A 21,606-nucleotide genomic window follows, 5' to 3' on the forward strand; every position below is an offset into this window, starting at 1 on the left:
CTGAAAAAAATAATTAGTGGGAGTGTTAAAACAAAGGATGTCAAATTTGACTACAGGGTTTGGAACACCATGAGCACCCATGGGTAATTCAGGAGTCAGAATTCTTGTTTCTATGTGTTTGTTGTGTTTCTCTTGTTTTCTATGTGTTTCTTTGTTCTAGTGTTTCTATGTCTGCTATACCAGTGCCCTCCTGTGCAACTTTGGCAGGGTAGTCGCTTTCCTTTTGCTTTGTCTGTTTATAAACTGTTAAATATCCAGGAAAGGTAGAAACTCTTATGTGCTTTATACAATACTTACTTCAATGGCTGTTTCTTCTGCTAAAGCCACAAAGTCCATTTTAATAAAATGAATTACAATGGAGAGTTTTTTCAAAAACTTCTCCTAGTACTTGTTGCCCAAAGGGCTGGTTCTCTTTGGTCCACTAAATATCTTTTCTACTAAAAGAGAAATTTGCACTATATAAAGTGTAGACTTTTCCCTTAAATTTGGTAATACCAAAGGTAGAAAGAATAGCTCCTGCCTGTGTTTATTTCAAAGGTTGTTTTAGGTTTAGTGCAGCTTTGAGTTAATAATAGTTCAAACCTGAACTCAAACCACTTAGGTGAAAATGGCACTGTTTCTATCCCCACTGTGTATATTGACAATATACTTTTCTGCTTACAAGAGATGGGCTGTTAAAGACTTGATTAAATAACATTATGGAGTTCGGCATGCTTTCATTCGAAAGGCCAGTGGGCAAAATGTAAACATTTCAAATGATTTCTGCTTTGAATGGCTGCAGTAGTTCATGGCTGGCTATCTCCTGTTTCAAAGACTTCCGGCATTGAGGAAAACAGCTTTTCTAAAAGCTGCTGGCAGTTCTGGTATGACTCCTCCTAGTCTCCTACACTTTTTCCTGTTCATTTCTTTTTTACATTTTAAGAAAACACTTTGAATTTTCCTGCAATCTTTGATATCAGGAGATATGAGCAGAAACACAGACTTGCGTATCTAATTGTGCACTTGGCCTTATCTTTGTCTGCAAGGCTGATGTTTACCTTTGAAAAGGAAATTATTCTTTTTGAAGAACTATAGCCTCTAAGCTTTCATCATGTCTCTCTAATCTGTAGTGCTTTGCTTCTAGTGCACTGTCAAATGCTTAGTGAAGTTTTAGGAAGATAATGTCCTTAACAAAAGGGAAATAAAGAGTTTTGTAAAATAAGAAAGCTGTTTTTAACAATAATTTGAGCTGATCAAAATGTTATTGATAAACGGGTCTTTTAAATTCTGTAAGGATAAAACTAAGATACTGCAATAGGCAGGAATGAGCAGCTGTAGGAAGAGAGAAAGTGGGGGGCAGTTCTTTAGATTGGAGATAGCTCTATAGTGGGCAATGCTGAGTTCTAAAAAAGCCAAGCTTAACACTGTGTGTGTATGAACAGGAACATTGACTGCAAACTACAGAAAGAAAGTCTTCTAGTCTACTGAGGAATGGTAGATCTGGAGCTGAAGCTGAGAGCTTCTCTCTCTGGAGAACCTAAATGAAAATAATCAGTAGTCTAGAAAGTGCAACCTGTGAAAAAAAAAAGAAAGAGGTTTTGCTTTTTTGCTTAAGAGAGGCAGGCTGGGAGAGGCAAGAGTGAAACAGGCGTGATGATAAGATCTGGATACAGGTATGTGCAGATATAAATAGTTACCCAGCAGAGAAATAGAAATTAATGAATTCTCCTTGAGTAAGGCAAACACATCATTTCAGCTGCAAAAAGTATTCAGGCTAGACCAAAAGAAAAACTTTTCTAACAGCAGAAATTATTGAGCAATGGATTAGATGGGCAAGGCTGTGCAGTGTTCCTCTGTGGAGGCCTTTAATGGCAGGTCTAATCTAGTGAATGCTCACTCCTTCAAATGAATGTTCTTACCTATGCCCAGTATAGAACAAAGCAATGCATGTGCAGCTGTAGCTTTAGAGATGAGCCTTGCTTGAACCTCATTTTACATCCAAAAGAAGATTTTCAACTGATAATTTTCTGGAATAAAACTTCTAATAAAGGTTAACTGATGAAAAAAGGAAATATTGTTTTATAATCAGCATGGTAAAGGATGTAATACCATGAAAACCTAGAATAACCATGATGTGAGAATAGAGGAGGGGCATATATTTACTTTCAACCTGTTGCAGCAGAAAGGGGCTTAAAAAGTAGTGCCTAGCTAAGGTAATGAAGTATTTTCTATTATAACATTGTCATGTGTCTCTGAAGTCTCATCCGTCAAGCTGTGGTTGTTACAGAGCATCTTAAACTAAGAGGATGGCACAATAAATAAAATTTCATCAGTTGTGATGTCGTGTTTCTTGATGACCGTGATGCTGTTCTCACCATGGTTACAATAACTAGCCATGGGAAGTTTTTCCATGAAAATCCTGTTTTCTCATTATTAGTATTGTTTTCTGCTTTTAATAAGTACAAAGTATCTGGTTGATACCTATAGGATTAAGCATACACTGAAGTGCTTAGCAGAAGCTGGATCCTTAAATGACCCTTCTGTATTTCCTTTGTCATGGCACTAAACCTGCTGTGCTTCTTGAACTTTATCTAAATAAGTGCTGCATACTGTATTTATATCAGACACATTTTATTGTTTGCATTTTGGCTTTATGAAATGTCAGAATCAATCTTATACTAATGAAATGTTCAAATTTCATCTCAGCTATGAACAGAGCTGCTAATCCTATAAGATGTTTACTTTCTGCCTCTCTGGCTATGTATAGTAACAGAGAGTCTGCCAACTTAAGCACTGCTGACAAACGTCTCCCTACTGGTAGTCAGTCTAACAAATGTTATTTCATTGAGTAAAGATTTAAAATTAATTAATTCAATGTCATTAAAATCCCTTGTAACCTTTGACAAGTTTGCTGTTACTGTAGGCCAGTAAAAGTAGTTACCTGAATACTGCATGTGCCCCTGAATCCCACCGAATTTGGTAATTTTTATTTTTTAATCTTCTCATTTAACTTTAATCATTGTGGAATGTAACTTTTAATGGTAGTAGCTATTTTTAGGTGGAAATGTGGAGGGAGAAAGTGGAGAGAAAGGTAGGTTGTTTCAAGAGATGCAAAACAGAAGGGAAAAAGGTAAGCCAAAGGGCACTGACCATAGTCCAGTCTTCCAGCAAATCACACAGAGTGTAGCTACCAACCTCCCAAGCCTTTCTTTAGAATTTCTTCTATGGCATTCTCAAAGTGAGAGCAGTGTAACTCTCAGCATGAAATCTCAGGCTGCATTCCTTGTTGAAGGCTGCGGTCAAACAGTTCCCAGCATTGTCCAGAGTGTGGGTGTGTTTGTGTATGTAGGGTCATTTTTTACATTTCGTTTCTAAGCTTCAGGCCCCTATTTTCCACATCCATGGGCTCTGAGTAGATCTTGGCACCTATGCAAACACCACCAGAAGCCTGCTCAGGCAGAATGGAGTATTTATTTGCACTGGCATGGTGCCTGAGGAATTACCCAGGAATAGGGCCCTGGTGGGATGACCACCATAGAAGAAAGGTCTTGACAAATGTTTCTCAGACTTCTGATGCCCAGGGAATACTTTGTTTTAGATGGGAATTGCAAGGGAGGTGGCAGATGTGGCCAGGCAGCCCTCACCCTGTGCAGCTCTTCTATGAATGGTCATTAGAGCTGTCAGACAACACAACCCTTGGCTGGATGCCTGGGGCTCTTAGTCCTGCTGGGTTCTTGAGAAGGGATGAACAGGCAGATAGAGCACACAACTGTCGTGCAAAATTTCCCCTGCAAACCATTTAGGAATCACTGAACTTTGCCTCCCCTGCATCCCCCATGCCATGGAGTAAGCTGATGAGGAAGAGGATGTAACACTCACAGGAACATTGTGGGAACATGATTTGGCACCTCACTTGTTCCGATGCAGATGAGCACAAGAGTTCAGGAGCAGCAGTCATGCCATGGTTTGGTGACTCTGACTGGTGCTGCACAGCTATTGACTGTGAGGAGAGCCATTTTCAGATGCTTTCCATCAAAGTGTTACTGCTCCTTATAGTTCTGCTGATGGACAGCAACCAGCCAGGAATTAAGTGATTTTGGCAGTTCAGGACCGGATCTTATAGAAGTATAACCTGACATGAAACCTGGATGTGTCATCTCTGTTTCCACTTACTTAGGCAGTGACACTGATGAGCAAAGGAAGTATAACTAGTTTTAATTTTCTTGGATTGAAAGATCTTTGTCTCAGAAATAAACCTCTGGTGTGGCCAGTGGAGACCCTGTTGATTCACCTTCCTTAAACAGATAGGATTTACAGTATCTGTGTCTTCCTTGTTCCAGGGTGAACAAAGAAGGTTCACTTTTCTAGGTGACCCAACATTGCCTTTCATGTGTTCAGGAAAGGAGCCTAGGTTTAAAAAAAGTAAATGAGATTTATTCATAGTGTATATAGTTATCAAACTTCATGAATAGCAGCATCCCAATGGGCCTGTATTCTTGTGAGTAAGTTGTGTTTTCCTCTTGTAATAGACTTGTCCATGTCTGATTCTTACCCTTGTTAAGATTGCTGGAGTTTCTGCATATTTTAAAGTGTCTTATTTTTGTATCCATGAAGGATTTATCATCAAATCCATGTCAGAGAAAGAGAAGTGCTGATTAAATAAATGATGTTTCCTAGGGTGACATGGGACCAAATATACCTTTATGCTGTGCAGGACTTGCAGTGATCCTTAAGCAGCCTGTAGACTTACGAACTCACACCTCAGGAAGTCTCAGGCAGAAAGGTGTCATTCCTCAATGTCTGATTGAGAGCCATTTTCTGTTCAGTATTTTTAACCTTCTCCTTCTGTTTAGTTCCTGCTCTGCCACTTAATGTAATGCCTGTTTATTGCAGACTGCTTTTAGTTTGGTCCTTTTAAAAGCTCCCTGAGGCACAGTGATGCCTAGAAATTAATGTATTCCTTTCCCGCACATCCAGCAGATGTGTGTCTATTGAGTTAGTGTCTCTAGTGTTTAGCTAATTTCTCCTCAGACCATGGCTGAATCACTGCTACATACCAAACCCATTTGTGGCCTTTCCTCTAACTACTGGGATAGGTAGATTTATATACATAGTATTTTTAGCTTCAGAGGGATTGTGTGACTTGCAGATTTTTATAAAATCACTGAAGGTGATGAGCCTATTGGGCAGCACAGCTCCTGGTGCTGAACGTGGCTGGATTCAGCAGGAGTGTGTCTAAGGCAGCCTTTGCATCCCAAGACCCTGAAGTGGTTTCCTTTGTCATCTTCGCCCACCCATCTTTTTTCTTACTCATTGGGATAGACGTCATCTTTGAAAAGATTAGTGCTGGTTGAAAAGCTGAGACTTTGCTTAAAAAAGCATCCTTCCTAAGAATTAACATGTATTCCAGTTAACTGTACAGTAACTCCTGTTTCTCCTTCTCTACTTGGGAGAAAATACTCTCCTGATGTTCACAATACACAAAGCCATGATTGTTACATCTCAGCTGTGGCTGAGGTCACTCATTTTATATGTAAATGGTGCTGTCTTATTTTCCATCCAAAAATGGAGGTCTCTCTCCATGAATTTTAAGACCTTCGTATCATATTCCCTCTTGTTGAGGCAGCCACCAGAAGTAACTCTTTGGAGGAGCATTGGTCCTGTCCTATTGTTCCAGCCCTACCATAAAGCAAAGTGCCATCATACAAAGAACTGAAAATGCCAACTTCAGGTGGCATTGAGTTTACCAAGGTAAGACATCTTAAGCACGATTTCCTGGAAACCTCCCCCCAGCCCCTTATGGTAGACAAAGTACCCTTCTACCCTTCCCACTCTACTAAAAAGACACAGCTGTTCAAGTAAAGTCTTTTAAAAAATATAGATTTATTTTAAGCACATGAAACATCAGGAGAGGCACAATTATAAACAGAGAAAGGTAAAACATGGCAATGAGCTTGTGGCCAGACTGCAAGAAGTAACTTAGAGGCAGAGGTTACCATTTCACATATGAAAATCTGCTGCAAGTTGGTTATTATTGGTAGTAGACAGTCTAGGCTTTGCTCATCTAAGTTTTAACTTGAAAATATCATCTCATTTCATCCTTTCCAAGTTTTTATTGAGAAGTATTTGCCTAAGTATCTACGTATTTTAAATACGGCAGAAAGTGCATTTAGAGGAAGGATGCAAAAAGGTAAAGGCCCAATTTCCAGGGCACCAGAGAGGACTGAGGCAAAACATACTCAAATCATTGACTAGACAGAGCTTGGTTTTGAACCAAACTCCAAGAATACACTGAGTAATGGCACAGTAATGCAAACATGGTTTCTAGGAGACAACTTTAGAGTAGATACTAAGTACTAGAACTATGGCTTGACAGCATATTTGCCTTTTGAGCTTTGCACAGCAAGGTCACATTCCTCTGTTGATAATTGCGAGAATAAAAAATACGTTGAAGTTTGAAATGCTCCTCCCAATGTGATCCTAAACAGTTGTTACTGTAAACAACATTGTATTTATTTTGAAATAGTCCATTAATTCTTGGGTCTTACTGTCTGCATTCTCCTCTAGACCGTAAGCTGCTATCTTGGAATTCCAATTAGCTTTTGTTGTTAGAAGTGCAGCCATTTCCATCTGTCACCAGCCCTTAGGCCTAAAGTGGTGTCTGTTAACATCAGTGAACCAGCATGTCTTGTTCAGAAGCTTAGGCTTTCTGGTTCATAAGTAGTTAAGGGAAATCTAAGGACAGCCAAAAATCATTATCTTCAACTCTCAGCTTCCTGTAACTCATTTGTGTTTCTGTAACTCAGAAACTTGAGAATGGCTAAGTGATACTGCAAATTAAAACACTGGCATAGTTTTTTCCCCTTAGTTTATGGTGGGGATGTAGAGGAATTGAGCAGCACCAAAAATTCCACTTGTTTTTAGACAAGTGGATTCCTCAGTCTCCATTCTGAGAGGTCACTGCAGTGCTGGAGCGTCGTACCCCTCTTAGCATACCTGTTACTTTTGTGGAATCATGAACTTGGAAGACACTGAACAACATTCCCAGTACTGTGATACTGATATTAAGGACTGAACAGTGGTTTTCCCCTTACAATCAAACAGCAATAACTCTTCCTGACGTGAAAGTATAAAAAAAGGAACTTTTTAAAAATTGTAACTTCCATCTATATTTTACATCAGTTGTGCTTATGAACAGCTAGGGAAAAAATCCTGTAGAATTCAAGAGCTGAATTATTTAACTCTTCTCAATCATCCTTTTTGTCAGAGGTACTTGAGCTATCCTCTTCATTGCCTTCAGGACAGACTTTATTTCTTGCAAGTGGTGTTAATTCTGAGACTAGGGCTGTACTCCTAACTGGGCTGTGTTTGCCTGTGAGTGGCTCAGTGTCATTCTCCTCAAACATACCTAACTGGTGTCTCTGTAGATCTATGTATGTAGTAAACAACGTGGCATATTCTGGGTGCTTGAGTGCGAAGTTCTTGAACTCCTCTGAAAAACATTAAAAAACACAGATGCTATAGTGCAGCAACAGAATCAAAGAAAATTTCAGTGCCTGCTTCTTTTACTGAAGCTGATCTCCAGCTAGTTCCCTCTAAAAAAACCCGGGAGTATCAGACAAAGTATCTAGGTTTGTGCTTGAACAGTTCTCCCCAGATACAAGGTATGAGAACTATCAGGGAATTTCAGTTAATTAAAAAAAGAAACCTCCTGTCAATATGACTATCAGAGTATTGTTGACAAAACAAAAGGACATAGCTTACCATAGGAAAGCTTTCCAGTTTCATCTGCATCTATTTCTTTAAAGAGCAAGGAAACATCAAGCTCAGGCAGCCCCAGTGCTGACTGAATAATAGAAGCAAACTCATCTTCTGTTATAATGTCATCCTCATCCATGTCAAAGAGCTGGAAGAGACAGAATGTGTAGAAGTCCTTTGGCATCATTTTGCCTATGAACCCTCTGTGTACATTAGCCACTCATAGTGGCTTTCTAGCATTCAGGAGCTCTGTGAACAATGCCTGGGATTTCAAGAGCCTGGCTGCATCTCAGCTGCTTCATCTTGCAAAACATTTTGGGCATTTTCCCTGGAATAAGACTAAGCAGACACTTAGCAGAGCAATGTCCATGCTATAGTTGGGAATAGAACATTCTGCCAAAACAAACAAACCTCACAGTGTTGGTTCAGTGGTCAAAATAATACAAAACTGATAAAACATAAACAAAGATGTATGTATATTGTCCTCATGAGCTATGCTAAGGGTCCACTGGATTCAGCCAGTCTATACTGGAACATCTTAAGATATTAGTCTCCATTTTCATTAGGTTATGGCACATCTGTTCTCAGATTAAACTTGCTATCATAGTTTATGTTCTGACATAATATATCTAAATTTTAGTGTATGTGATTGGTCACCCACTAAGGAATTATTGTAATTAACAAGGAATTTTGGTTCCTGGAATGCAGGCAGTTGATGTACACTGATCATCCCATCATTCCCAGTGCAGTGACAGTAAATATCTGCTATGAACCGCCCCTGGAGAAATACAAAGGATGGATGGCTGTAATTCTTAAGTACTTGCTACAAGCAAACTCTGCCATTGTGGAGGAAAAGACATTTAGTGGCCCAGAAAACAAGTAGCAAAAGGAACCCATAGTTTCATTTTAGACTGAAACAGGCTTTTACCAGCTTAACCAGTTGTTTTGTGCTGAAACTGGAAATTAAAACAAATTACTGATTTTATAATCAGCACATCTGTTAAGATACTGAAGAGTATAGTTTAGGAAACAACACAATGGAACAGCAACAACAGCTGCTAGGCTTGCTTCTTCATAGGAATCTGTACTGATAAAACATCCTAAAAAAACCACAAATTACCTTGAACAGCTCTAGTGCTTATATGAAAAGAAGCCAGTGGATATAATGGATTGCCACAAAATCTCTGGTACTTCCCAAGTATACATCAGTACTAAGAAGCACCCAGCTCATGAAGAACATGAGCGGGAGCGCAATATATTGTTCAACAGAGTTCGTAAAAAAGATTAATGGCTGAAACAACTGGATCTGTGTCAATGAGCTACTAAAAAAAGAGCCAAGGATTCACCACATGGGCATCCCTGGTCATGTACTGCCTGCATGTACCTGAGATGGAAAAGCAGCTACTGCTTGTACGACTGGACACCACAGGAGAAGCCAGGAGTTCTTAGATGCAGCCCAATTTTGAATGTGCCAGTCCTGAATAGCCCTTGATTTTTTTTCCCCCCTCCTCTTTGTTAAGAACAATGACTCTAGTGAGGCTTGACCCACAAGAGGATATTACTCCATCTATTGTGACACTGAAGAATCACAGCAGAAAAAAACCTCAGGCAAAAATCCTGCAAGTGCTCCTGAATCATTTTTGGAGTTAGCCTGCCAAGTTACATATTCATTAGTGCCTTCAGATGGCTTTTGAAACTCTTTTCTATGATGCCTGCAATTCTTCCCCTCCCCTTCACACTCTAAATGTCAATTGGTTTAAGAGAATTACTCACATTTGCATAACAGATTGAAGCTATAAACTTATGATTTGAAAGCTAACAGACTTACAGTCAGTCTTGATTTGTCAGGTTTGTAGATTTACACTAAATTGAACTTACCTTAAATGCCATCCGAATAGTCTCCTCTGTGTTGGCTGGATTACAAAGAATAGACAAACCAATTACATACTCTCTGAAGTCGATGGTGCCATCTCCATTCTGTAACCCAAACATGCATGGCAGTAGTTACAGTTAATACTGCAAATCACTTTAAAAGCTATTCTGTAAATCAAACACAACATGCACTAAGACAGTTTACAATACTAGAGGTTTTTGTTCTTCTTGGAAAAAACCTAACAGCTCACTAAATAGGTAAGGCTGGAGTAGCAATAGACATGTTTTTAATAGCTACAAACTGGATATCGATTTATATTTTATGAACAAACAAATTACAAACAAAGATTTAAAACAACTTAAAAGTTTTTCTTTAGTACAAGGACTTCAGGAAGGCTCTAGGAATAACTGGAATCCACGTTTGGGTTAACTGTAGGACTGCATGCAGCACTGGCACTTGCTGAAGTTCAGAGACCAATGCAACAGCCCAGAATCAACAGGCCAAGAGTGAGGCTGTTGCTTTGAGTTTGAACCTTCAGCAATAAAATATATGTCAGTGAAAGGACAACCAAATCTACTTGGTTTATCTTAAGCTTTTCTTTGAAGCCTTTGCACTGCCCCACATGCTATTTGGGAGCCAATGCACTGTCCTACCTTTTAAGCCAGAAAGGCAGGGAATTCATTGGAACAGCCTCTGTAATAATTCCAGTTTTGATCTGAACAAACATTTCAATGTGTTAACTACAAAGCTACATCAACAAAACATTTGAAGCTTGCTTTGATGGGATTTGTGATTAATTCTGTGTAAGCTACATTATATTTGCAGATAGGGAGAATGGCAGATGCCTGATGAAATCTATGCTTATGTCAGTAGTGTTTCTGTCACCGCACTGGAAGTTTCTTGAGACAGACATCTGTCTGGGAAAAAGTCACCTGCAAATCTTAGGTGGTGGGACACAGAGCAGTTAATGATGCATAATAGAGATGACTAGTTGTTCATTGTTTTGAGTATTCACAATAAGGGCATTCATCAAAAATGTTTTAAAAGCAAACTGAAGTGTAAAGCAGAGTTCCCTTTGTGGATAATGTGTTGTGCATTTCAAGAAGAAAAACATTTTCTTAAAAAGTGGAGTCCCTACATCTGAGAAGAGCACAAAACTTTTTCAGGCAAGTGAGAGAGGGCTGATCTCCTGGGTAAATCTGCAGCAAAGAGCCAGACCAGGATTCTATTTCTGGCTCTCCTACCAACTTCTAATGCCCACTTGAGCATACCAACCTTAACCTTTCTGCTCTTGGTTTTCTGCTGCTGAACACTGCAATATGCCAGGGGAGAATAGTAAGGCTGCTCTGTAGAGCACTTTGAAAATTTTGGGTGCTATGAAACAGGGATTTTAGTAATTGAATTTAGATTTTGAGATAGTTCTTGATTAAAAAAATATGTGTAGTAATGTAACAAAATCAGTATTACTAACTTGTCATCATCAAGCTATACATTCCACAGGATTTCAAACTTCTAAGATAGAATTTTATTCAGCCTTCAAAACCAAGGCAGGACTCTTTTGCATAGACAACTGCTATTTTCTTTCTGTTGATGGTCTAACCAATCTTTTTTGAAGACATGCAACCTCTGAACATTTTGTACTTCAGAAACTTGTGAATTTCAGGGAAACTTTTGAGCAAAGATATGAAAAAGATATGAACTTTCAAGTTACTTTCATGTGTGTCTACGGGTTATAACTTTTGACAGTTTTTTAATCATTGAAAAGGACAACGTTGCCCAATACATGTAATTTTATTTACAAATCTGTGCTCTTGTGGTGCAGAGTTTGACTTTAAGTATTTTATCTGCATTGTAGTTCTCAGAGATAATAGATCTAACTTTGAAGTGCAACATTACAAACATAAAGTCTTAAAACAACTGAAGCAAGAGTGTAGATAATAATTGTTCAAAGTTCCATAGAATATTATTTTTGGACAGTTTTTTACACTGTATTCTTAGCAAAGGATTGTTTGATGTGATTAGAATATTTCAAAAATTTAGTTTTAAAGTTAAGAATACGTATCACAGGAAAAGAATTGGGAAGTAAACTTTAAAATAATTTATTAAAAACAACTTCTGAAAGAAGTTAACACAGCTGTGGCTGCACATGGAAATTAGAAGAAAAAAGACAAAATAAGGGTCATATTACTTTCACTAAAGTGCTAAAACTCAGTAATCCAAACTGAGTGCAGTCTGATAGACAGAACTTCAGCCATTTTAGTAGGAAATACAGTTACTATGCTTGCAAGATCATGTTGTGACTAGTTCTACTAAACTCTAGGACGCTGGCTGACTTCCAAATGCTCTGGCATTCTGGTTAAGGAGAAATGATGGGGTTGCTGCCTGGAAAAAGAGATGGGAGTTAAACTGAAAATGCAGTAAAACCTTCAGTGCTTGTGTAACACCACAGCAAAAAGCATTTGCATTTGTCTTTCTACACACATCTAACTGTGTTTGCAGCCTATGTACCCAAGAACATTTTAAGGAAGCAACGTGTGAGCTGAGCTCCAGTTCTCTAAATGGCAAAGTAGAACATCAGAATTTGGGTATTTGTAGTTATGCTACACAAACTAATCAAAACATAATGTAACCTTAACAACTCTTGTTTTCTTTAAGGAAGCTAGCTCTCTGCTACTATTTTCACTATAGCATGCTATGGTAACTGGGGTTTTGTTGTTGGTTTTTTTATATAATACAGTAAATCTGACTTTGGAAAACAAGAAAGCTGCATTGTCATGAGCATTCTCCATTTAGATTTGCACAGGAACTGCAAGCCAGATGCAGTATAAAGTATTACTTCATCAATCCTTTTGAGGAGGTATCTCACTTTACCTCGTGCTCACTTTTCTATTACTCAGAGCCCAAGTGGCACTATGTGGCACAAAGGATAACTCTGTGCTTTTCCACACAGAAGAACTGGGAGAAGGATGAATGCTGTTCGGAAGGAACTGACCTCTTTGATCTGGGACAATATGAATATTTTTCTGTTACCCAGCTTGCTGTTAAACAAAGTACAGGAGGAAATAAGTCTGGGCAAAATTTTTAAGTTAGTTTCAAGTAAAAGATTTCTGCAAGTATACCAGGGAGGATATCTCATCAATTTGGAAAACACTATTTACCAAGTGTAAGGGCAAGATTTAGAAAACAAAGCTATGGAAATCTACAGACCAAACCAAACCACAGCACCCCATTAACATGCAGATGGCCTTCAGGTATCGTGTGGTATTTCTCAATGAGTCACTGCTGTGTCCCTGGGTGGACTCTCACATCTGGAGACTGCCTCTAGTGCCAGGCTGCCTATTTAACTCATCTTTTCACATTCCAGCCAGCTCGAACACACCCGAGACAATTTTCGTTTAAAGCAGCAGAGCCTTGCCAAGAAATCTGCCTTGTTCAAGAGCTGTTTTGATCAACTTTTTTTTAAATTTTTTTTACTCAAAAGTTGACATCTTAGCCAGAACTGCATAACTACCTTGAGTGGCATGCTGCACCCTGATGAAATTTAACTCAGATAGCCAGAGGCTGACTTTGGCTGTCTGTCTGCTATGTGACTGCATAATTATTTCAAGTTCCTCTAAATATAAATGGAGTATTTTAAGTTGTTTGCTTTATAACTATACTTAGGCTTGAAGGAAAGAGAGAAAAGACTAGTTCATAGAACTGTAGGAAGGAGAATATCATTGCTAAAGTAGCCTCATGTAAGTGTTCAGTTTTGTCCTGGCCACTGGATAGAACTGACAGGACCACTCAGGTTTTGCTTCAGCAGCCAAGTATGAAAAAGCAGAAGCAGAAAGGAAATGGAATGATTATGTAAGTTCCCTAATCATTACAGTTATTGCAACTCTAATGTTTTTCCCCTTGTTAGAAATAACTGTGTAAGACTCTTTACCAGTGATTGCCTTCAGGCAAAGTGCCCTTTATTCCAGCTTAGTGACTGCTGACAAATGAGAACAGCAACATCAACACCAAACTTAGGAGATTTTTATACAATAGTTATATACCAGCCACTTTACATGAAAAAACAACTAAGCTTTGATCTTTCCAACATATCCCCTAACCTTAGAGTCTAGAATTAGTGTTCTGAAGACATATTTATGCAACTGCCCAATCAACAACCTACATAAACCCTTCAGAAAAGCAAACTAGTGCATGCACAAGAGGAATCACTACAGTTGAAGCAGAGCCATCTACCACTAGCTGCATGTGCCGTAGAAAGACCACAGGGAAAGACTACAGTTCTATAGCAGAGGATTGTAGTCTTCCACATATATCTTCCAGACAAAGCTGCTTCTTTGCCACGCCTTCACGAATACATGGTCAGCTGCAGCCAGTCTTCAAGGGTCACTTTGATACGCCCGCTTCCATCTCGGTCCAGAGACTTGAAGGCCCGGAACATGCTGTCCAGCCGCACCAGGCAGCTAATGAAGCTGTTGAAATCCATGCTGCCGTCCTCGGCGGCGTATCTGCGCACAATCACCCGGCACAGCTGCTCGTTCAGGTGGAACCCTGCAGCCTTCAAAGCATTTGGCAGCTGAGCTCTCCCGACAGTACCTGACTGATCAGTATCGTACTGCTTGTACACACATTGCCACTTCTTGATGTTGTTCCACAGATACTTGAACTCTTCAAAGCCCAGTTTGCCGTTTGCATCGCAGTCCATGACGGCGACCATGCTACGGCAGGTGTCTAAGCTGAAGCCATCCGTCTTCAAGTCTTGGTGTCTGGAAAGGACTTTGTTCAGGATGTCCCTTAGCTCTGTCGCACACACTTCCATATCATCTCCAGCCAGGTGGGCAAACAGGCGCCGAAACTGTCTGATCTCATCACTCTCCTGAGCTTCTACATTTGTAAAATGATTGCGAGGAGGCGGAGGTGGCTCTGGATTATACTGAGCTGCTGCTTCACTTGTAAGGTTGAAGAGACCTCCAACAAGTCCTCCAATATTCCCTCCACCTCCACCTCCTGTTAGGAGACCTCCAAGCCCACGTGCAAGGCTCCCTCCACGACTACTACCACTTCCTCCGCTCAGCAAAGCTTTAGCAAGGAACATGGTGAAGATTTTTTGAAGAGAGTTCCTCAGAGATCCAGTGCTTCTGTAGCTCTCTGAAGCTGTTTTGTGTCTGACTTGGGCGTGGGCAAAACACAACTTATCTGCATGCTTAGACTTCACCATGTCTGTGCATGTCTCTGGCTGCCAGAGTTAAGTCTCACTAGTTTCTGTCAGGTGTTGATACACCTTTATTTCTCTTCTTCTTTGCATAGTTATGTTTATGTGATTTGAGGAACCATTTTAGAGAAAAAAATAATGAGGCTGAAAGCCACAAAGCAGAAGTTTCAGAATGCCTGTGCTCATACCTGAAGCAATTGGGAAACGGCCTTGTTACATGAGCGTGACTCTTCCTCAGTTGTGCTGATCTCCTTAAAGGTGAATGCAGCCTTGCACTTGTTTGTTTTTACAGTCTTTTATTCCCTTAAATTTTTAGTGAATTGAGCATTACTTCACTAGTTCTATTCACTGATGTTGTGCCATATAAAGAAAGTGAAAGGAGTCCTGATTGCCCTTAATTACTATGGTTGCCACAGCACATTTCTGATGTATGTACTGTGCTTCAGGACTCAGTGCCTCAGGAGCCAATGGTCCAAGATGGGGAGCCAGGAATGACAAAAGCAAGAGTACCTAGCTCTGCTACAGCTTCAAGGCATTCAGCAGTTCAGGAAATACATCTGACTCTTTCCCTATTTTAGAGCCTGTAAAAAACTTTTTATCTGGAAAAATCCTGAAACAGTTTTAAACAGCATAGACCATGGCCTCCCAAGGACAGGTGTATTGCTAACTGATCAGGAAGAGTGATGGTGAGTTGGGAAAGCTCTTACGGTAAGAGGAAACCTCCAGTCCACTTTCCAGACACTTTCAAGACAACAGGCTGTGTGCACTGTAGCACATGTGGAGGCCTAGAAGGAAGATGAATTCTATCTCTGTTCTAGTCACTGATGCTTCTGGTATAGTCAGAAATGCAGCCATTTTTATCATCCTCAGAGAGAAGTAGAAAATTGGAGAGATTAGCACTGACTAGGGGGAAACACCAGTGTTCTAGTTAACACTCCAGTTAGCTTCACTCTGCCTTAAATTATCTACTTAATTACAACAGCTAACTAAGCTATCAAAATGTACATAAGATCAAAATCTGTGGTAGGCAAAATATTCAGCTATTACCAGCATAAAGATTATTGTCTGATACTGCTGCAGCAACTTGGTCCAAGGGATGGCTGCCATCTCACAAGGCAGAAACTGATAAATGTTTTTCCATCGAAACTTATGAACGAAACTGTAAGAGTCACCTACTTTGCTTACAGAAACTGCTAACCAAGAATCATTTACTATGCTGGACATAATGAATTATAATAAATACCATTTTGGGATGTGATTTCTAACAAAATATTGTCAAAAAGTCAGTTAACCAACTACTCACCCTGTCAAAAAGTAGAAACAGCTCTCTGAGGACATCTGAAATAGGCAGCTTCAAGTACTCAGCAAACTCCTCAATTCCAATTCTTCCCCCTTTGGAAGCACTTGCAATAGCAGCAAAAGTATCCAACTGCTCTCTGATATGATTCCATTTTAGGCTATGCAAACATGAGGGAGAGGAGATATTTCTATACAGCAGTTCTCGGACACATGGAATTTCAGTAGGCGTTATTACAGCGTTCAAAGATGAAAACTGCCAAACAGGGCATGTGGGTACAGCATTTCTAATGCTTTACTTCAGACCAGATATTTTACTTTAAATCAGCAATTAAGGACTGCTCTCCTCTGGTTATTAATATCAAAAGCAGGCAGTTCTATGCTTGGGTATGTCAAACTTCCATAGAGTAACTTCCCAAACCTAGAACTGTCTGTCCAGTTACTAGGCTACTCCAGCAGAGAGCTTTTTATTACCATAAATTCAGGTGTAGCAATATTTTGCTGCATCATGCATTAGGGTAAGTATTTCCTTGACAGAGGGAGCAGGTCTCAGCTCTATTAGCAAACTCTCTACCCAAACAGCAGTACTGCTAGAGCCTCAGAAGTGTCTGATCTCTGCAGAAACACACCATTGCACCTCTGTAAGAATAATTAGGATTGCCAGGTAACTATTCCAGATGGAGTTCTATAAATGGATATACAGCACATAAATAATAAGTCAAGATTTAGTACACACATCCAGATTTCACCACAGCCATGCCAGGTTATTTGATGGAGTTACTGTATAATTGCATGGCTCAGTCCTCAAATTCCACTGTATCCAGACAGAAAAAGCTGACATCACTACTGACACATGGCTACACAGTAAACCTAAGAACAGTCAGCTGAAGTTTCAGGCTGGAAATAAGGTTTTTTACTTCCTGCCACAAGCTGCCAGTGCCTCACCACTAAAGCAATTTAAATTTGCACCAAGATTACCATCAAGTCCTTAAAATAGGTGCTGCTCTACTTCTTTCACCCTTTGGTGAGATAAGTTCATAAAAGATTAGAACAATCTTTCCTCCTGCAACACTGGTGACAAAAATTACTTGGGATTACTCCTTACTGGGATTTTCCTCATCTCTGATTTCCTTATACTTTATGTAATTTTTATGCATAAATACACTGTATTATACAAGGCCAAGTCTGTTTTCTGGTTATTTAACCTTTGGCAGATGGCCATCAACACCTGCAGCACTTTAGTAATTACCCTACCAACAGGTAAAACTTCCCTTACTTGAGTTTCTTGCTTATTTTGGTGAACTCCACCAGCCCAGCTTCCATGGGTAAAGTCAACTGCCCTGCTGAAATCATCAGTCTGCAATCTTCAAAAGTGTGATCAGTGACTGGCACATTCAAAGCACTGAAATAAAATTAAGGAAAAAGCAAAATCAATTTCTTACATGAAAATTACTTTTTGTTGACTGTTTCTCTTCTCTGATATGTGAAACGAATGGTAATTCACTCTTGCCCTGCTGCAAGTAGGACAAAGCAATACACACCATTTTGTGAAACCACACAATTAAACTACATTATGGCAGCATCACAAGGTTTTAACATTTACCATCTTGTAAATGCAGCCCAGTTATGCTGGAGAACAAACCACCACCCACTTAGCCTTGCCAAGCAAGAAGAGATCAGTTTATTCCAGTTTTCTATGAACTGAACATACTATATTCCAGTGTAAGACAACCTTCTTTATGCTCTATGTCAAAACAATCAGGGTAATCTAGTATAGGAGTTTGACACCTCTTAGTGAAAATCTAGAGCAATTCCTATATATAATACCTGGGACTTCACTAAATTGTATTTTATGGCTAGGCTATATGTGGAATTTCTGGATATAAAAGAACAGTTATCAAAGGTTTTATTGATGATTGATTACTTACTTTGCCATGGTTTGTCGGACTCTGTTAGCAAAAAGTATTGGATCATTCTTTTCTTCCTCAGTAGGAACATGAACAGGCAGAAACTGAAAGGGATGAGTTATCCAATCAATTCAACAGTTACCACGTCATTAGGAACATGAGCAACTTCTTATTTTTGTTTGAGTCGGGAAAAACAGGAGAAAAACATCAGCCATGCAATGAAGGGACTGGGCGCTAGAGGTCTCAGCCGCTTTAGAAACTGCTCTGGCTCTTCTGCCCTCCCCACACAAGTAAGATTTACTGCAAAACTACCTCTTAAGGATTGGTAGAAGCTTCTTTAATATGAAAAATCAACCCCCCAAAGAAGGAAAGTATAATAAACGCATAATTAGTTAGAAGATTAAATGCTGCACTGGTAAGAATGTGAGTTTGAAATACTGCACACTTCTTTTCAAAGATACTTTATAAGTGATGTTACATATTGGACTAGTGTATGTAAGAGTTTTAATGTTTTTAAATACGCACTGCAGTCCTACCTTGAACCTGTTAACTGTATCTGTCAGCATGTGACTGCTAAGTTTCCTGTACATTTTTCCTCCATGATAAAAACATTAAGGAATCATAGTTCTGAGTTGTAAGTAGCATACTAACTGGATACAATACTGTAAAATTTTGGAACTCCTAAGCAGAAGGTAGAAAATCCCAACAACCCCCTCTCCTCCCACACTGAGGAAATACCCCAGATATCTAAATGGCAACATGTTTACTACTGAGGATTTATTCAATATTAATATGTAAGAAGCTGGAAGTACCTTTTCACTAAAATAGCCTCTAGATGAACAATTGTGGCATGAACCAGCATCTGTTTGCAAAGTAGTGTGTGTGGAGGAGTGCTTTGCTCTTTCTACTTCAGTCTACAGTATTTGCTCACAGCCCTGTTTACTGTGCCTTTTCTCAGCTATGGTTATCATTTATCTGAGTTCTGCTGCTCTGCAACCTCCCCTTATTTCCTAGAATACAACAATTTCAAAATAAGCTGCTGCTCATGGTTCATTGGAAGACAGTTGATAATTATGTGTCAGTATGTTGCTTTAGTTATACTGTAGTTGCTGGTGGATGCATTATTATAGTGATAACTGTCCCATATAAGCACAGTTCATCCTGAACAGTCTTTTAAAGTTTGTTTTTAAGGAATGCTTTCTCTTCATGACTAAAACCAGTGAGTTTATGGAACTGGTTATCTGTCAAATAACCATAACAATTTTATGTTTATAATTAAAAGTTGTCTCCCCTGTAAGGACAGGGGGAGTCCAGCTGTTCATAGGAATATTTGAGATTTCATTCCTTCTGCAAGCAGTTGCCAGCTTTGTTCAAGGTCTGAAATAGGGTCCTGGTTATTACAACTCCCCTTCAGAAGTCACGTAACTCTTAAACTGAGAAAGCACAGGCACACAGTACAGACACAGAAAACTCTGTTGTCACTGGGTGAGATGAAGTCGTAACTCCAGGTTTATCTATGCAAACATGGTTATGGTCTTGAAAGTGGTCATTACTTCACTTGTGGCTGAGGTCTTGTTCACAGAGCAACGTAAATTCCTGGCAGCTTAAACACCACCTTCATCCCCTTCAAAAAACCCCCCTACAATTACTCATAAAACCTGTTTGCCAGAAACAACAGCTAAGGAGCAAGAATTTGGTTTCTTGACCTCCTGCACTGGCAGCATGATCTCATACCCTCAGCTGCTTATCTGCAAGTACACCTTCCCAGTCAAATTTAATCCTGTAAGAAAAATTCTTCTCACCTCTTTCAGCAGCAAAAATATTTCTCTGATCTGCTTGTGACCTAGTCTGTCTTCTTACAGAATTTGCCAAATGCTGTATCTTTTGCAGCCCTAAAACTCACTGCCAGTTTCAGTTTCATGTTCAATATCCCAGTGTGTTAGAGCTGGACTGGACACGGACTTACAGCCCTGGAGCCCATCACTGCTTCTGCACAGTGGGTAGAGACAGTGCAAGACTGATGGGAGTGGAGAGGCTACTTGCTCACAGGATGGGACAGCAACAGAATGTCCACTTCAAAGAGGAGTAGTTGGATTCCCTCCTTCCCCAAGAAAACCTGCCCCTTCTCTTTTTAGAAACTGAAAGGCTTTAGCACTGAAGCTAAGAATTAGTTTCATTTTGAGGACACATGCTGCTGTGAAAACTGCAAATTTTTTCGTGTTTCAGTTTCATCTCTTGGAACATGAACTTTATTTTCTAACAGAGAAGTCTGAGTTCAGCTCTGAGGTAGGGGAAAACGAAGCTCTTCCTTCTACTGGAAGGGCTACATTAACTGTTTCTTGCTCCCACGTATATAAATCATATAGCTATGCCCTTCTGAAGAAAATTATTAGGAGAAATATCTCTTGATTACACCTTCTACAAATATGTGTCTAATGCATGCGCTATACAGTAACAGGATGCTCCCTTAAAATGAATTTCATTGTTCCACAACACAGACTACGTTGCCAATTGTTAGCAGTAACAACACTTGCTTGTATTCACAAAGCTTTGGACAAGTTTGCTACATTCTATGTTTTGCAAATAAACAGCAAAACGTGTCATTTTCTCCCCTTCCTCAGGCTCCTAAACCAACTTAGTCCACACTGACAATCCTTTGTTGTCTGGTAAGGAACGTGTTTTGAACGCTGCCTCTTTGACAGGGAGCAGTTAAGAGTGTGGGTGCTCACATTAAGAAGTGTGGATGTTGTTTCAGTTGTCGTTCATCTGTCTCTGTGCTGTGCAGTGGATTTTAATGAGCACGGGAACTGGTTCCTTATATGAGGCTTAGCACAAGTACTTGAATGAACTCTTAGTTGTAGAAATCTATGAGAGTCCAGTGTGGCAAGATGGTGAGGAAGAGAAGGTTCCTTTAAGGAATCAGAGAAATGGGGAGGTGGGAAAAAGATGATGTTATGTTACCTTTAACAGAATGTATTCTAATTCTTAGATTTAACATCTGTAGAATTCATGTGGTGATAATTAACAGTCATTCTATAATGCTTTAAGAATAAAGACATTTCTTACAGCTGTCTTTTAGAAACTCATCAGAATGATACATACATGTGGACAACAAATTAAATCTATTACTCACTGTGATTCTTGTTCTTGTTTCTGAGACATTTGTTTATTGTTCACTAAAAGTGACTAATAATGTGAATAATGCATTTATATTAAAGCAGAAATTCCCTGGTTGCTGAATCTTAGTACAAAAATATTTCCAATTCTTACCTCAACTTCTACTCTTGTGATGATCTGACACAGTGTCATTATGCACAGCTCTTTACTGCAGGCAAAGAGGAAGAAAAATAAGTTTTACTTATTTAAAACAAAAGTATTTCCATGTCAGTAGATGAAATTTTTTAAAGCACAAAAAACCAAAGCCAATATTAGGCAAGGTTTTTAAGTACCTTGCAGTGAAGTTCCCCAAAAAGTTGCTTTTCACATTTTTTTCTACAGGGCTTCTGCATATAGCTGCTGCTTGCTCACAGGCAACTTGTCTGCTCTCATGCACATTAACAATTCTGTACAGCTCTTTGTCCACTAAA

General features: G+C 39.4%; 2 protein-coding genes across 2 annotated transcripts in view; both read right to left on the reverse strand.

Moving 5' to 3' along the window:
• Positions 1-5,842: 5,842 nt before the first annotated feature.
• The window catches only part of LPCAT2 (lysophosphatidylcholine acyltransferase 2), a 29,977-nt gene continuing 14,213 nt past the window's right edge, over positions 5,843-21,606 (reverse strand). The window contains exons 8-14 of the mRNA XM_048316798.1: positions 21,290-21,344; positions 18,041-18,123; positions 17,389-17,514; positions 16,120-16,273; positions 9,616-9,714; positions 7,744-7,885; positions 5,843-7,471 (exon numbers count right to left, since the gene is read on the reverse strand). Of these exons, the coding sequence (XP_048172755.1) occupies positions 7,227-7,471; positions 7,744-7,885; positions 9,616-9,714; positions 16,120-16,273; positions 17,389-17,514; positions 18,041-18,123; positions 21,290-21,344 (904 nt within the window). The 3' untranslated portion in view covers positions 5,843-7,226. The remainder of the gene's footprint in view (positions 7,472-7,743; positions 7,886-9,615; positions 9,715-16,119; positions 16,274-17,388; positions 17,515-18,040; positions 18,124-21,289; positions 21,345-21,606) is intronic.
• Positions 13,534-15,062, reverse strand: CAPNS2 (calpain small subunit 2). The gene has a single exon (XM_048316799.1). It carries the CDS (start codon positions 14,820-14,822, stop codon positions 13,953-13,955), a length of 870 nt encoding a protein of 289 aa, XP_048172756.1. The 5' UTR covers positions 14,823-15,062; the 3' UTR covers positions 13,534-13,952.

Source organism: Corvus hawaiiensis, chromosome 12 (genome assembly GCF_020740725.1).
Source record: "Corvus hawaiiensis isolate bCorHaw1 chromosome 12, bCorHaw1.pri.cur, whole genome shotgun sequence".
NCBI lineage: Eukaryota > Metazoa > Chordata > Aves > Passeriformes > Corvidae > Corvus > Corvus hawaiiensis.

Excerpts from the sequence above, each read along its gene's own strand:
- CAPNS2 (XM_048316799.1), bottom strand. The coding sequence starts at position 14,822 with ATGGTGAAGTCTAAGCATGCAGATAAGTTGTGTTTTGCCCACGCCCAA.